Source organism: Aulonocara sp. 'chitande type north' Nkhata Bay, linkage group LG7 (assembly GCF_057382095.1).
Source record: "Aulonocara sp. 'chitande type north' Nkhata Bay isolate Kocher_YH1m ecotype deep benthic linkage group LG7, A_spYH_male_GT1.1, whole genome shotgun sequence".
Classification (NCBI taxonomy): Eukaryota; Metazoa; Chordata; class Actinopteri; order Cichliformes; family Cichlidae; genus Aulonocara; species Aulonocara sp. 'chitande type north' Nkhata Bay.
In genome coordinates this window covers 66,065,791-66,081,019 of record NC_141350.1, presented here as the reverse complement: position 1 = coordinate 66,081,019, position 15,229 = coordinate 66,065,791, and the positions used below count along the sequence as shown (strand labels likewise).

General features: G+C 45.8%; 1 protein-coding gene across 1 annotated transcript; it reads left to right on the top strand.

Annotated features, from left to right (window-relative positions):
- Positions 1-310: 310 nt before the first annotated feature.
- On the top strand, positions 311-5,413 carry LOC147326705 (uncharacterized). The gene is made up of 2 exons (XM_086302035.1): positions 311-1,283; positions 2,735-5,413. The coding sequence occupies exons 1-2, from the start codon at positions 830-832 to the stop codon at positions 5,359-5,361; spliced, it is 3,081 nt and encodes a 1,026-aa protein (XP_086158161.1). The 5' UTR covers positions 311-829; the 3' UTR covers positions 5,362-5,413.
- Positions 5,414-15,229: the final 9,816 nt, after the last annotated feature.

The following is a 15,229-nucleotide window of genomic DNA, read 5'->3' as shown; positions in this document are numbered from 1 at the left end:
AAGACAGACTGCTGTTAATAATGTCAAGGACATACTGTTGTATACTAGGAAAAATTTCTTTAAAGAATTGTGGAGGGACAGGATCCCGTGGGGAACCTGTGGGCTTAATATGGCGAACCACATCCTCTAAAGAGGAGAGCGTCACAAGCTCAAACTGAGTGAAAACAGCAGCGCAAGGGACAGAGACAGAGGGGTCAGAGTCAGGAGCTGTGATAAGAGCCCTGATGGTGACAACCTTTTCAATAAAAAAGTTCAGAAAATCATTGCAAATCTCAGGAGAAACTTCCAAACAGACATTCAAAGGAGTGTTGCAGGAATTGCTGTCTTGTGTGTGACTGGGTGCAGTAAGGAGTGTATGTAATGTGTGTGTGAGCATGCGCGTGAAGGAAACGCGGGGAGCGAAAGAGGAAAAAGAGAGTGAGAGAGTGTGTCATGGGTAGAGGGCGACCGGGAGCAGCGTTCTAACGGGCTACAGGCTATGCAGTGTGTTTCCAAAGTGTGCAGTACTGTTATTAAAGCCTCATCTCTTCAGTACTCTCCGGTGCCTCGGCTGATTTCTGTCTGCCTCACTACTCCACAAAAGTGAAGGGAGTTAACCCCGAAGGAGGACAAACTTCGGCCCTGGAGGAAGCATCTCCCCTCGTGTCTCCCGACCACGGTCAAGGGACTGACGGCGAGGAATGGTTAACACTGGCGACCACGAAGGGACCCTCTCACGTTGTTAAAGAAGTGGTGAGCACAGAGAAAAACCGACAGGCTAAAGCGGCTAACGATAAAGCCGAGTGACTGTAATTACAAGTGTATTAGCCCGCAGCTAAGCTAACTCGCGATGGCCGCTGCTCGCCATTCTCGTGAAAAGTACGGACTTGAGACCAATTACTCCAACCCGTTCATATCGCTGACCAGTGTCTCCGAGGGTGCCGCGAGCATTAGGGAAGCTAACAGAGACAGAGCTGTGACTAAATGTGAACATATGAACCCATTCCTGTGTGCCAAAAGTTGTGCTAACACACACGCTAATGGAGAGTGTGTATTCGCGCCGCCCGATGGTCCTGCCCGGCCGCAGTTTTCCCGCACGAATCCCTTCGTTGATGCTGAATGCCGCAGCTACGGCCGTGAGAGAAACACAGGCAGCAGCATGAACTATTATCCAGCTCCTACTCCCCAAATGAAAATCCACTATCCAGACTCAAACCCATTTTCCTCCGCTCACATGGACAGTTTTGTACACAGCACACCGGCTCAGTTTAACGCAATGTTAAATACACCCATGCAATGTATGCCTTCCAGTAGGGCTGGGCCATATTATACCGTTCACGGTAATACCGGTATAATGTTAGGCAACGATAGGAAAATGAAATATCGCGATAGAATGGGAGTAAAACGCGCATGCGCAGTGCCTTTGTTTTCATACGCACATGGCCGATTGTTGAGTGAAACAGATGAACCAGAATTGGTTTGTAAAAATGGTGCAACTTCCGTGATGTGGAACTGGTTTGGTGTTTGTCCGTCAGATACACAACAAAGCACATTTTTTTGCAGAACATGCAAGCGGCCGTTGTTATTGTCATATTTGTCGGACTAAGATGCTCTTAAATCTGGGAGTAATCTGGGTCCTAAACTCCGTATACTTCAGGTCAAACAACACTGCAGCATCACTTAGAGTTAAAAACTGTCTAAATTCTTTCATCTTTAATAAAACGATCAGCATTGCTGCTTTACCAGGTGTAACTATAAAGTTTAACTTCCAGGCATCCATGAAAACAAAAGTTATTACATTTAACGGAGTTAGAAGTTAGCAGGAAGCTAGCGGAAGTTAGCTCGCTAGTTTCGCTAGTTACCTAAGCATGATATTGCATGTTCTGACTGAGAGATTTCTGAAAAAAATCAAACGTACAGCTCTGCTATCACTTCCAACATAAATGAAGACAGGAAACTAAACAGCAGTGACGTTTGTAGGGTTACTGAAGTTGGGCTAGCTGGTATATAATGATGTGCTACGTGATCGCTAGCGACACAGCTATGTTAGCATAACATAAACAGTGAAGCTGGAGGACGAACACTAACACTTTTCCACTTATAAAAGTTAACGTGAAGGTTCTTCATGGTTAGAAACAAATGCAATCGCATGGCAGGATGCTGTAAACGGACCAAACTTCAGTCAGGAGAACAACTGAGATAATCCATCCACAATACGAGGTTAGTCATTAATATACTGCAACAACATGGGAATAGAGCAGCTGCAGAGAATTCAACATTAATGAATCAAGGGTACAGAAGTGGAGGAAGCAAGAAGAATGAGTTTAATAAAGTTTGATTTATCTGACTGCTTTGTTTCGCTTAATGTGCCTTATAATCCCGTGCACCTTATGGTCCGAAAAATGCGTACTGCACACTGCAGTTTAATGTTGCAAAGCACCTCTTTTTAACCATATAACCATATTATACGTGGTTATGCTCAGGATATGTCAGCCCATTTCTACTGGAAATGCCTTTTGGTTAAACTTTCAGCAAGGAATTTGCATTTGCACTGTTACATTTTTATAAAGCTTTAATGTACATAAAAACCAGCTTCTTGTTTAAGTGAAAATAAATGGAAGGTTGTCTTTTTGCGCTAGTAATGTTGTGGAGTTGTATTTTGTCTCGCATCAATTATATCGTCGGTTATATCGTTATCGCAAATTTTCAAATATATATCGTGATAAATATTTTTGGCCATATCACCCTGCTCTACCTTCCAGTAGCCTTAATGAAGCCATTAGCTATGGGGAAATCACTGCACAGCATAAACCCCGCTCGAAACCAGGCAAGACCCGCTGTGTGCCCCGTCAGCCCCTATCTGACAGTGAAGAGGACGGTGACACTAGAGAGAGAGTCCCCACCCTACGTCCGGGCCAATATGACGGCACCACACCGTGGAAGGAATTTCTGCACAGGTTTGAGAGCTGCGCTGAAGCCAACTATTGGTCAGAAAAAACAATGACAACTCAGCTTAAATTCTGCCTAGTTGGAGCAGCAGGGGCCATTATCCACAGAAATCCCCGCTCATCCAAATGGGATTACCGCCGCCTGGTGGACGAACTGGAAACTGCATATGGCCCTTCTTCTGACCATGCAGCTGCTGTTGCTGTAGAACTGAGGCAGCGAGTGCGTAAACCTGGTGAGGCCCTGCATGTTTTCAGAGATGACATTTATGGGAAAGTGGCTGTTGCATATGGTAATAGAGCAGAGATTGAACAAGACTCTATAGCTGTTGAAGTTTTCACCAATGGGCTGGGTGATGCAGAAATAGTACAGAAGTTGCTAGAGAGGCACCCAGCCACACTTGCCTGCGCATACGAAATAGCCCACCGACACGAAACCACTAAAAGGGCTGCATCTTATGTAACCAGTGCCATGCAGCAAGGAGCCCGTAACGCAGCTGAACGCCGGCCCCGAGCTGCCGTCGTCAGAGAAAAAGACAGAGATGAGACTGTTGCTGAGCATGCACCTGCAGCTAGCCCCTCACCGAATCGTTTTGTCCCACACACACCCTCGACAACACCGAACAATCACAGAAATTTTAAAAGGAGTGGGGTTCGCTGCCATAACTGTCAAGGTTGGGGCCATGTCCAAAAGCAGTGCCCTTCCCCTCACAAAACCACCAAGGCCTTAACATTGAACAGTAGCCCTTGGGACAGCCCAAAACCCACTGTGCTCCACCTTAAGTGCCAAAGCCAAGAAATGAGTATCCCCATGCGCCTCTACGAAGTGGAGGTATGTGCTGTTTTGGACAGTGGAGCCCGGAGGAGCGTGCTGCCGCTGCCCTACTACAACTCCATCCACCCAGACGTGAGACCACCACTACAGCCCTCAGTTGTTGAGACCTTGCTTGGTGTGGGACCTGGAGACGTGCCGGTGCTAGGTGAAGCCCAGATACCTGTCAATATCAACAATCGACAGGTGGATGTTGATTTCTTGGTGGCAGATATAGCAGGAAATGAGGTGCTGCTTGGGCATCCCTTCCTCACTCAAGCTGAAGCACGTCTTGATTTTGGCAAACGCCGCATCATCCTTTTCGGTGAAGAGGTGCTCTACTACCAAACCGAAGCCAGTACAAAGTCACACGCAGTGAGAATAGCTAGAACTGTGGTGGTGGAACCGGGGCAAGAGTATATGGTGAAAGGCAACGTGCATCCTGGTGCAGCAGCTCGAGGTGACATGATGCTTAGTCCCACCAAAGGTTTTGTTGAGAAGCACAAAGTACTTATCGCCAGAGTCCTAGTCAACGCACAGCCTTCTAAAGCTGTCCCACTTCGCCTTTTTAACCTTGGCAATAAAGCAGTAACAATTAAGGCGGGATCCATTGCCGGGCTCCTCCAGCCAGCTGAGGCCGTGGAACCCTCCATGGTCTCCCCAGCTGCAGACTCTCTGACCAGCCCTCCTGTGGTTCCTCTGCACCTGCAGGAGCTCTATGCCCAGAGCTCCACAGACCTCAATGACTATGAACAGCTCCAACTGAAATGCTTGCTTTGCACTTATGGACATGTGTTTTCTACAGGGCCTGCTGACCTGGGCCGAACCAGCCTTGTGCAGCATGACATCATAACCCGTCCTGGTGCCCCAGTCAAACAAAATCCACGAAGAATGGCAGGGGAAAAGCAGCAAAATGCTGATCAGCAGATCTACGACAGTCTACAGAGCGGTCTCGCCCAACGCAGCTGCAGCAGCTGGGCCTCGCCCATCGTTATGGTGCGTAAGAAAGATGGGACATACCGTCTCTGCATTGACTACAGGGCTCTCAACGACCGCACCATAACAGACGCCTACCCGCTGCCCCGCATCCAGGACACGCTGGACACACTCTCAACTGCCAGATGGTTCAGCACATTAGACCTCGCATCTGGCTACTGGCAGGTTGAGCTGACGCCTAGAGCACGCAGGGCCGCCGCTTTCTGCACTAGGACAGGCCTCTTTGAGTGGAACGTCATGCCATTTGGACTATGCAATGCCCCGGCAACGTTCCAGCGGCTGATGGACCGCGTCCTGGCTGGCATGCAGTGGGAGACCTGCCTGGTCTACTTGGACGACATCATCGTGCTGGCTAAGGACGTGTCGGGGATGCTGCAACGGCTTGGCCAGGTATTCTATAGACTTCAACAAGCTAACTTGAAACTGAAACCTGCCAAATGCTGCCTCTTTCGCCGCGAAGTTGCTTATCTTGGCCATGTGGTATCCGAGCATGGTGTGGCTACCGACCCCAGCAAAGTTCAAAAGGTTCAGATGTGGCCCACACCTACGTCCATCCAGGAGGTCAGACGCTTCATCGGCCTGGCCTCATATTACCGCCGGTTTGTGAAAGATTTTGCCTCTATAGCCTAACCCCTGCACAACCTGACCAAGAAGAATGCACATTTTCAGTGGCATGCTGAGCACCAAGCAGCTTTCGACAAGCTGAAGTGTCGACTCACCTCTGCCCCTGTTCTTGGCTATCCACTTGACCATGGAGAAATGACACTAGACACTGATGCCAGCGACACTGGCATCGGCGCGGTGCTGTCACAGATGCAACAGGGCGTGGAACGTGTGCTGGCATATGGCAGTCGTAAGCTATCAAGAACTGAACAAAACTACTGCACCACATGACGTGAACTACTAGCCGTCGTGGATTTCACGTCCCACTTTCGCCAGTATCTCCTTGGACGGCCTTTCAAAGTGCGCACAGACCACAGCAGTCTACGGTGGCTAACAAAAATGAAAGAGCCAGAGGGACAATTAGCTCGATGGCTCGAGAAGCTTGCCGAGTACAACTTTGAGATCATCCACCGTCCAGGTCGAGTGCACACCAATGCTGATAGCCTCTCCAGAAGACCCTGTCGCCAGTCTTGTCCATGCAGAGTGCAGGACCCCCCCAAGCATCTCGGGGGGACCAGTCATCAGGCAGTTCAATGCGAGTTGGACTCTGACACCAGCTCCCTGTTGCTGAGTCCGGTGAGGGTGGAGGGACAACCGGCTACTACAGCGGTGTGTCTAGTGGGGGTAAGTCATAACACCACCACACCAGAAACAAAGACTTTAGACCAAACTGCTCTTACAAAGTCAGACATTTTATGTCAAAACACTTCTATCAACACAGACATCTCAGAACAGACAATTCACACTAGAACAGACATATCACACCAGAACATGTCCACTAATACACACACTGTAAAGCTGACTGAGAAAGTATATGTGGCTAAAACCCTTGATACTGCTTCTCTGTTTCATGGTTGGACCATGGGGGAGCTGAGCCAAGCCCAGGACGCTGATGCAGACATTGCACCCATACGCGCCTGGATGGAGGCCAGCAGTGAGCGCCCCCCATGGACTATTGTTTCACCATGCAGCCCAGCAACTAAGACATACTGGGCTCAATGGAAACGGCTCTACTTCAGAGATGGAGTTCTGGTCCGTCGCTTCTACTGCCTTGACGAGACCCAGTTCTATCCCCAAATCGTACTGCCACGTAAGCTACAACCAGAAGTGATGGGCCAGATGCACGAAGGGCCAGTGGGTGGACATTTTGGTGTCGAGAGGACTGTGGCCAGACTACGAACCCGATTCTATTGGTATCACATGAGGGAAGACGTCGCTCTTTGGTGCCGTACTTGTACCAGCTGTGCATCCAGGGCCCGACCCCAGAAGACACCGCAAGCTCCGATGGGAACTGTCCGGGTAGGAGCCCCAATGGAGCGCGTTGCGCTGGACATTATGGGACCACTGAATGAGACAGAGCGCAGAAACCGATATGTGCTTGTGATACAAGACTACTTTACAAAGTGGACTGAAGCCTTTCCTATCCCAGATGAACGGGCTGCAACCGTTGCCGAGGTCGTTGCGTCTGAGTGGGTGTGCCGCTACGGGATACCTCAAGCACTACACAGTGATCAGGGACGCAATTTTGAATCTGATGTGTTCCAAGGGGTGTGCAGTTTGTTTGGCATAGATAAGACTCATACAACGCCATTCCGACCCCAGTCAGATGGCCAGGTTGAACGTTTCAATGCCACTCTCCAGAAGATCCTGGCCTCCACAGCAGAGCGTTGTCATTGGGACTGGGACCTGATGATCCCGTACGCTGTTATGGCCTACAGGGCGACCAAACACAGTGCTACAGGTTTCACCCCGAACTTCATGATGTTTGGCCGAGAACTGAGTGAGCCAGTGGACCTTGTCGCAGGTCTACCTCCTGATCCAGGCAACCAACCCTCAGTTCCAGAGTATGTGCAGCAAATGCGTGAGCGGCTGGAGCTGGCCCACCTCATCGCCAGGGAAGCCCTGGGTGAGTCAGTCAAGCGCGCAAAAAGGCAATATGACAAGAACTGTTGCCACACACAGTATAAGACTGGAGATCCTGTGTGGTATCTCATCAAAGGAACACGTCACGTCAAGAACAAGGTCAGAAAGTTCCTCCCATCGTATGAAGGACCATTCTTTGTCCTGGGACAATTGGATGACCTAGTTTATCGGATCCAGAAGAACCCAAGGTCCACCATGACCAGCTAAAGCATTATCGCTGCCGCGAGCCACTGGACAATACCTGGGTCCTTGATCAGGCTCATCAGTGGTCCCCTACAGAGGTCCCACCACCAGCTTTAGAAGATGACCCAGCAGACCGTGATCTGGGTCTGCACAGTCTGTTCTCTACTGCAACTGGCAATGGCCCCAGCTCCTCTCAGCCTTCTGTCTCAGTTGCAGCTGATCCCGCTCTGGTTGTGGTTGTCCCATCGTCCCCTTCCCATGTAGACCATGAGAATGGTGGGGGTGTGGTGGGTGAGCCAGACCACCTGGGCCAGCAGTTTCAGCGACCAACTCGTCGGCGCAGAGCTCCAGACCGGTATGGAGTGTGGATCACTTAACTTGGTTTACCTACCATGGACAGTTCCAAGTAGGACTGAAGATTCGGTTCAAGTTTAAATCGTTTCAGCCTCCTATACTGTTAACTCTTTTAAACCATTGTAGCTATTTTTTTTTTCATTGTTCCAGTGTTTACATTTTTTTTTAAAAAGTATCTGAAGGACCTACGGGGTTATCTACATGCACTTATCCATTTGTATTTGTGCCTTCCTAGATGCTAGGATAAGTTGGTTATTCCCGGTCGCCATGTAATAGTTACAATTGTGTAATTTCTTTTCTACTTAACAGCACTTGAAATGCTTTATTTTGCACATGTATGTACACCTTACTTGAGCCAACCTCTTTGTCACTGAAGTGCACTCGTTGATACTATACCTCACCTTATATGCGGTAAAGGCTAACACTTTTATCTCCTGTGGGCTCCAAGTGGTAAAGGGGATTGTGTACCAGTTTTATGCATTACAATGCTGGAGTGGAATTATTGTTTAATTGCCATCCAGAGTGGATGCAGGAATTGCTGTCTTGTGTGTGACTGGGTGCAGTAAGGAGTGTATGTAATGTGTGTGTGAGCATGCGCGTGAAGGAAACGCGGGGAGCGAAAGAGGAAAAAGAGAGTGAGAGAGTGTGTCATGGGTAGAGGGCGACCGGGAGCAGCGTTCTAACGGGCTACAGGCTATGCAGTGTGTTTCCAAAGTGTGCAGTACTGTTATTAAAGCCTCATCTCTTCAGTACTCTCCGGTGCCTCGGCTGATTTCTGTCTGCCTCACTACTCCACAAAAGTGAAGGGAGTTAACCCCGAAGGAGGACAAACTTCGGCCCTGGAGGAAGCATCTCCCCTCGTGTCTCCCGACCACGGTCAGGGGACTGACGGCGAGGAATGGTTAACAGGAGTATTAAGAACAGTGTCAATGGTCCTAAATAACACACGTGGGTTATGACAGTTGGAAGAAATAATATTTGCAAAATATTCCCTTTTTGCCTCTTTAACAGTGTTCTGGTAGCGATGCCAGCAGTCTTTGAGAATTTGAAATGATACATGCAGTTTATCCTTTTTCCACCTCCGTTCTGCTCGACGACATTCCCTCTTAACAGCACGACTGCTCTCATTAAACCAAGGCTCAGGTTTAGCCTTAAGCTGCCTGGTTTTTAAAGGAGCCACAGGGTCCATGATTTTTTGACAGCAAGAATTAAACCAGGAATGTAGGTCTTCTGTGTCAGAGGAAACAAAGTCAGAAGGCCCGCCGAGCTGATTAAAAGCAGCAGAAAACTGCGCAGCAGTGGCGGGGTTAATAACCCGACAGCACCGAGTAGCAGCGCCAGGTTTAACTGCGGTATATGTCAAACCAACGTTGAATAACACAGGCATATGATCTGAGAGTGCACAGTCACAAATCTCCAAGTCAGTGACAGGCAGACCATATGACAGAACAAGGTCCAGTGTGTGTCCGTGCTCATGTGTAGGGCCACGTACGGACTGTACCAGGCTAAAAGAGTCAATAAGGCTTAAAAAGTCCTTTACCAGTGGCTTATCAGGACAGCATACATGTATATTAAAATCTCCAACAATAAGAACACTATCATAGTTGGGCATAATCCCAGCTAAAAAATCAGAAAAGTCGTTTATGAAGTTCTTATTGTATTTCGGGGGGCGATAGATGACAGCGCAGAAAATCGGGTTTGTACGACTCACCTCAAATGAGGTAAGTTCAAAGCTGGAGAACGAAGGCTGTAGAAAACACTGCTTACATTTAAAATCCTTTTTGTAAACAGTCACTGTGCCTCCACCTCTGCCTGACGTCCGTGGCGAGTTAAAATAGCAACAATCCACAGGTAAAAGTTCAGATAGAACACTGGACTCACCAACACTCAGCCACGTCTCAGTCACACACAGAAAATCCAGATCACGGGAACTGAAGAAGTCCCGAAGAATAAAAGTTTTGTTTAAAAGTGATCTGGCGTTCACCAGGCCAATCCTAGCGGGAGCTGGAGTTGGCGCTTGGGGTTCAGGAGGTCCAGAAACCCGCCGCAGCGATCTCAGATTCCGATAATGTTGACAGCGGAGGTTTAGCCTGGGAGGGCATGGGCAGCGAGGCCGAGGAGCATCATCATCAAAGCCGACCACAGGCACCAAACAGGCATCAACAGGATCCAGAAAACGCCGAGACGCAAACAGCCTTGGCAAGAATCCATGTACTGGTCGGAAAACAGCAGAATAATTCTTTAGGTAAACCTTTAGCTTCACCAGGCGACCGCTTCATTTACCCCGGCGACGAGGACGCTTTCGCCGGGAAGGTAGCGTGGGAACCCGGTACAGGTAACCCGGGGTTTCCGATGCAAATGGGGGCAGGGGTTGCTGCCCACCAGCTCCAAAGGACACAATATTTTGGACCACAGGTTTGAGGTCCAATAGTGTCTGGCGATCATACCTCAGCAGAGACTTTGTTTCATGGATGACACAAATTAAAAATAACATAAACAGGAACAAACTTGGCAGTGACAGACGAGCAGCCACACACACCGGCGCCATCTTGCCACGTGTGAACACAAAGTTCAAATGTACAAATGCATCAAAACATGCATCAATCTTCTCTGTGGTCTTCTTCTCTTCCTTCTGCACGGCAGATTGTCCTCCACCTGCCACTCCCGACTTCCTGATGCAGCACCACATCTTTCTTAGCACCTAATAATACGTATGCAAACATGCCATCTGTAGCGCTCTTCTCAGCATGAAGCCATACTACTGCTCACTGATCATCACTTTCACTTTACTTTCACTTTCACTTTATTTCTAAAGCACTTTAAAAACAACATAACAGCTGACCGCAGTGCTGTCCTTTCTTATTTGTCTGAAGCAGATCAAACAAATAAGAAAGGGCAAGACCATTAAGACACTTAAAAACAAATAAAAGGATTTTAAAATGGATCACATCTCTTCTTAACCTAACCTCAACAACTCTTTTCCTTCCACATGCCATGGCTCATCAGCTTTATCCCTCTGTAGTTACTACAGCTCTGCACATCACGCTTGTCTCTGAAAATCAGTACGAGTACACTTCTACATTCCTCAGACATCCTCTCGTACTCCAAGGTTGTTTTAAACAATCAGGTCAAAAAGATGATTCCCCTCTCTCCTAGATTTCTCCACCACTCCACAGGTATGTCATATGGATAATTTTCCACTCTTTATCCTTTCCATAGCCGCCCTCATTTCCTTGTTACCAACCCTCTGCAGTTCCTGATTCTCTAACTGTCTTCCACCCATCTACTTCTCTCTACCTTTCTTCTCTTCTCTCGTTAGCACATTTCTGTCTCTATCATTAACCACCCTAACCTGCTGCCCATGCTTTCTTCAATCTTTCCTCACTGTACACATCACCTCCCAGTACTCCTGTCTACTTTCTTTGAATCCCTGACTATCCTGCTCTTTCTCTGCTAACTTCTTCCTAAGTGATCCTGTATGTCCTCAGTCCAAAACCAAGTCTCCTTGTCCCCTTTCCTCTGTCCAAAGGTCACATCAAACACCTTCTTTGCAGTTTCCGTCATCACTACAGCCATTCTTATCCAGCCATCTAGCAATTCTCCCCACCACCCAGAGCCTGTATCAGCTACTACACAACATCTCCTTATCACCTGTTCCCTTCAGCTACATGTCCAATGAAGTATGCTCCAATATAATATCAGCCAGCTCTCTCCCTTTACTGCTCATAGACGATACATCCAGTCCCTACTCTCACTACACTTTCCTGCTCTCTCACTGCTTTCTAACATGCCTTCCCCCTCTCCTCTTCCTTTGTCGTTTGCCAACAGTAGTAAAAGTTTTCATTGGCACAAGCACGACATTCAGGATAACTTACTTTTTTTTTCATCACTTTTCTTCTCTTTACTTTCTGTCATAAAGTGTAACCAAGGCGAATCCTGATATTAAACAATTAGAGGAATGATATCTTATTAACAGAGAAAGGTGCTAAAACAAATGTTTTTTCAGCTAATGTGAAAAACCTGAGGGACTGCTTTAAAGCCCAAAAAAAGATGAAGGATTATTTTCATAATCATAAGAATCAAGCTGTTCTAGAAAAGTCCCAGAATAAAAGCATGTATTTCCTGTGGTGTCAGAAATATAACACTTTGATGTTGTTGCATGATGATCATCATCATTTGTTCTAGTCGAAAATGCCAACATATGTTTAGTTTTTAAAAGTTTAAGATTATAACGCTTAAGAACTGAAGTCAGCTATAGCTACATCAGGATCACCACAAAACACCTAAAAGACAGACAAAATTACAAAACAACAGAGGTGTGGACTCGAGTCACATGACTTGGACTCGAGTCAGACTCGAGTCATTAATTTTATGACTTTAGACTTGACTTGAAAAAATGTTCTAAGACTTGTGACTTGACTTGGACTTTTACACCAATGACTTGGGACTTGAATTGGACTTGAACCGGTTTACTTGAAAAGACTTGATATTTGACCCCAAATATAAAATTTAACATGCATATTATATAGAGATTGAAAATGTGACGTCATTCACGGGTAGAACCGCAAAGGATTCTGGGAACTCGTGGCAAGCGGTACTAGCGCAGGCAGGCTTTCAATTAAAATCAGTCACACAGCGATAAAAAGAAACACAAAAATGTCAAGAAGCTGTTGTATTATTAACTGCAATAGCCGGTCGCATGACAGCCACGGGAAGCCGACGGGTAAAGAGATCGGTTGTTATCGGATTATGTCGTTGAAGAGAAATTGTTCAAGCCATGTTTCCGAAGTAACAAAGACGCGACGGATGGCCTGGATCGCAGCCATTCAAAGATCAAATATAACGTCCCAGAACCCTCCAGCTCACAGGTTAGTCTGCTCCAAGCATTTACACGAAGGTCAGTGTTTTTTAGTAGTTAATACGTCATTTTTCTTAACATAATTGGTGATATAGGTTACAAGCAAGTCTGGCGCTGAACAGAAATTGTCGCGCTATGCTCCTTTATTTATTGTGCATAAATAGTGAATTGTCCTGACACAATATTGTGTTTCGCTTCTGTTATTATGGTACATTGACAAAAACATATACTTTTATTCACAGGATAAAACAGGTTTTTTGTATCACTAATTGCCCAGTACGATTACAGCATACAATATTATTGTCACTGCTACATTTCTGTGATGCTACCAGAAATTATTTCCACTACTAATTAATTACCGTTGAGCTCAAAGGTCCTATTAATAAACGGTTAAGGAATGTGTATTTATGATGACGATTTGTGAGACTGGTAAACTTATGATACGTACGATGGTCTTTACTTTCTACACGGTGCATTTCAAGGTCCTGTACCCATCCGTCGGTAAACTGTACCTGGGCTTGTTGCAGTGACCTGAAGTTACTAAACTTCATGAGTGTATGCACTCACTCCAAGAACCGTATAATTATAAATATGCATATAAATATGCTACGATGAGATAGCTGACTTCATCTAACTAGCAAATGTTGTCCAGGCTACGTTGGTGATACAGTTTTTTTTTAATGTGTATGATATTTTTGTCATGCGATTTTAAAGCCGGTCCTACAAGCGCATCCAAGAATAACATGCAGCTTATCTCAGAACTGTTGGTGAAAATTATTCTTGGAGCTAGGTTTAATTGAGCTGCATTTTATAGAGGTGCAATTTCACAATTTGTGTATATTTTCTAAGTTCACTATTTTGTCATGTGTTGAGAAAAACACAGATTAAAAAATTACATGGTCTAATATTTACATTTAGCATAACTGCAACATGCTTTTTTTCGTTTTGTTTTTTTTAAAGACTCGAAAGGACTTGAAATTCAAAGTTTCAGACTTGTGACTTGACTCGGACTTTTACACCAGTGACTTGAGACTCGACTCTGACTTGCCTGACATTACTTGAGACTTGACTTGAGACTTGAGGATAAAGACTTGAGACTTACTTGAGACTTGCAAAACAATGACTTGGTCCCACCTCTGCAAAACAACACCTCTCCACTCAGATGCTCCGTTTTGTAAGAGCAATACAGAAAACCAATGAAATTAATATTTTAACAAATTTCTTGCTGTAATAAAAAAAAATCTGTTAAAAGTTTTAAAACCTGGAAAAAAGATGACAATATGAGCCTTTCACTTCATTCCGGTGAGTGCTTCACAGCTCCACCTGTTTTCCAGGAGGTCTCAGGCTGTCTTTGGTGATACTGGCTGATGAGCAAAGCACAATCTGATAGCTCCATGTGGGTGTTGTTCCCGCATAATCAGACTTAATCTTGGTCCACATTCCACATTGCAAGTGACCACTCACATTTCTGTGATGTCATACTTTTGTGATGTGGACACACCGTTACACCACACACTAAACCCTAACCAGAAGAGCTTAACCCTAACTATAGCGCTACAACCCTAAGCACGATCACATCCCAACCCCCAGCCCCAATCCTAACAGCCTTTTATTTACAATGTTTTCCTGAGTGCTCATTGGCCGTTTTTGTTTTTTTACACGTCACAAAACTATGACATCATAACAATATGCTCACTTGCAATGCTGAACTTGGACCAACATTAATTATGATAATTCAAGAATAACTCTAATAAGAGAATAAAACTAAAGCATCTCTATTTCATACCAGCTGGTATCTGGTATGAATACCCAACCCCCTTTTTGGGGTTTGTATTCTGTTAGTTTACTTATGATGACATATCTGTTATTTAAGCACATATCTTGTGTGGACTCAGTGTTCTAATTTTAGGCATGTTAAAAATCAAAATGTGCTTCTTTTTGTTTTTCCAATAATCTTCCATAAAGACAGTTTTTAGCTGTGCAAATGGTTCTTTTGTGTTTTTAACAAATGCGTGAAAGAGTGTGTGTCCCTCTGCGCTCACTGCACATGAAATTCCAGGCTCTTCAAGGAAATTCAAGGCCTTGTTTGGAGTTCAATCATCTTTTTTATTTACTTCCAATTAAACGTTATAATTCCAAATTCAGCAGATGTGTTTTTCCTTTTGGGGATTTTCATGTGTTTAGGGTGCTGTATAGGAGATTATAGTGTGCATGCATACTCTGCCATTATCATACCTTATATATGACTCTGAGTTTAAGTTGAAGTTTGGACTTGTAGCAGCTGCAGGGTCTTTTCTAACATCTCTTCCAGGATCTCTACACCTCTTTTTTTTCTCTTTCTGAGTGGGGGATAACCGAGGCGGGGGCTTCTGCCTCAGATATCGCTGCCTTGTCATTTAGGAGCAACATGACATTATGCTGCAACAAGGCGAGTTTGGGGTTTCAAAAAAAGTGGGGCTTTATAGTGACTGTAATTGGAGCAAGAGCCACATTCCTGAGCTGGAGAGCAAATCTGAA

Coding starts and splice junctions, on each gene's coding strand:
- LOC147326705 (XM_086302035.1), top strand. CDS start 830: ATGGCCGCTGCTCGCCATTCTCGTGAAAAGTACGGACTTGAGACCAAT. Junction 1,284..2,734: donor TACACCCATGCAATGTATGC/CTTCCAGTAGGG, acceptor ACCCTGCTCTAC/CTTCCAGTAGCCTTAATGAA.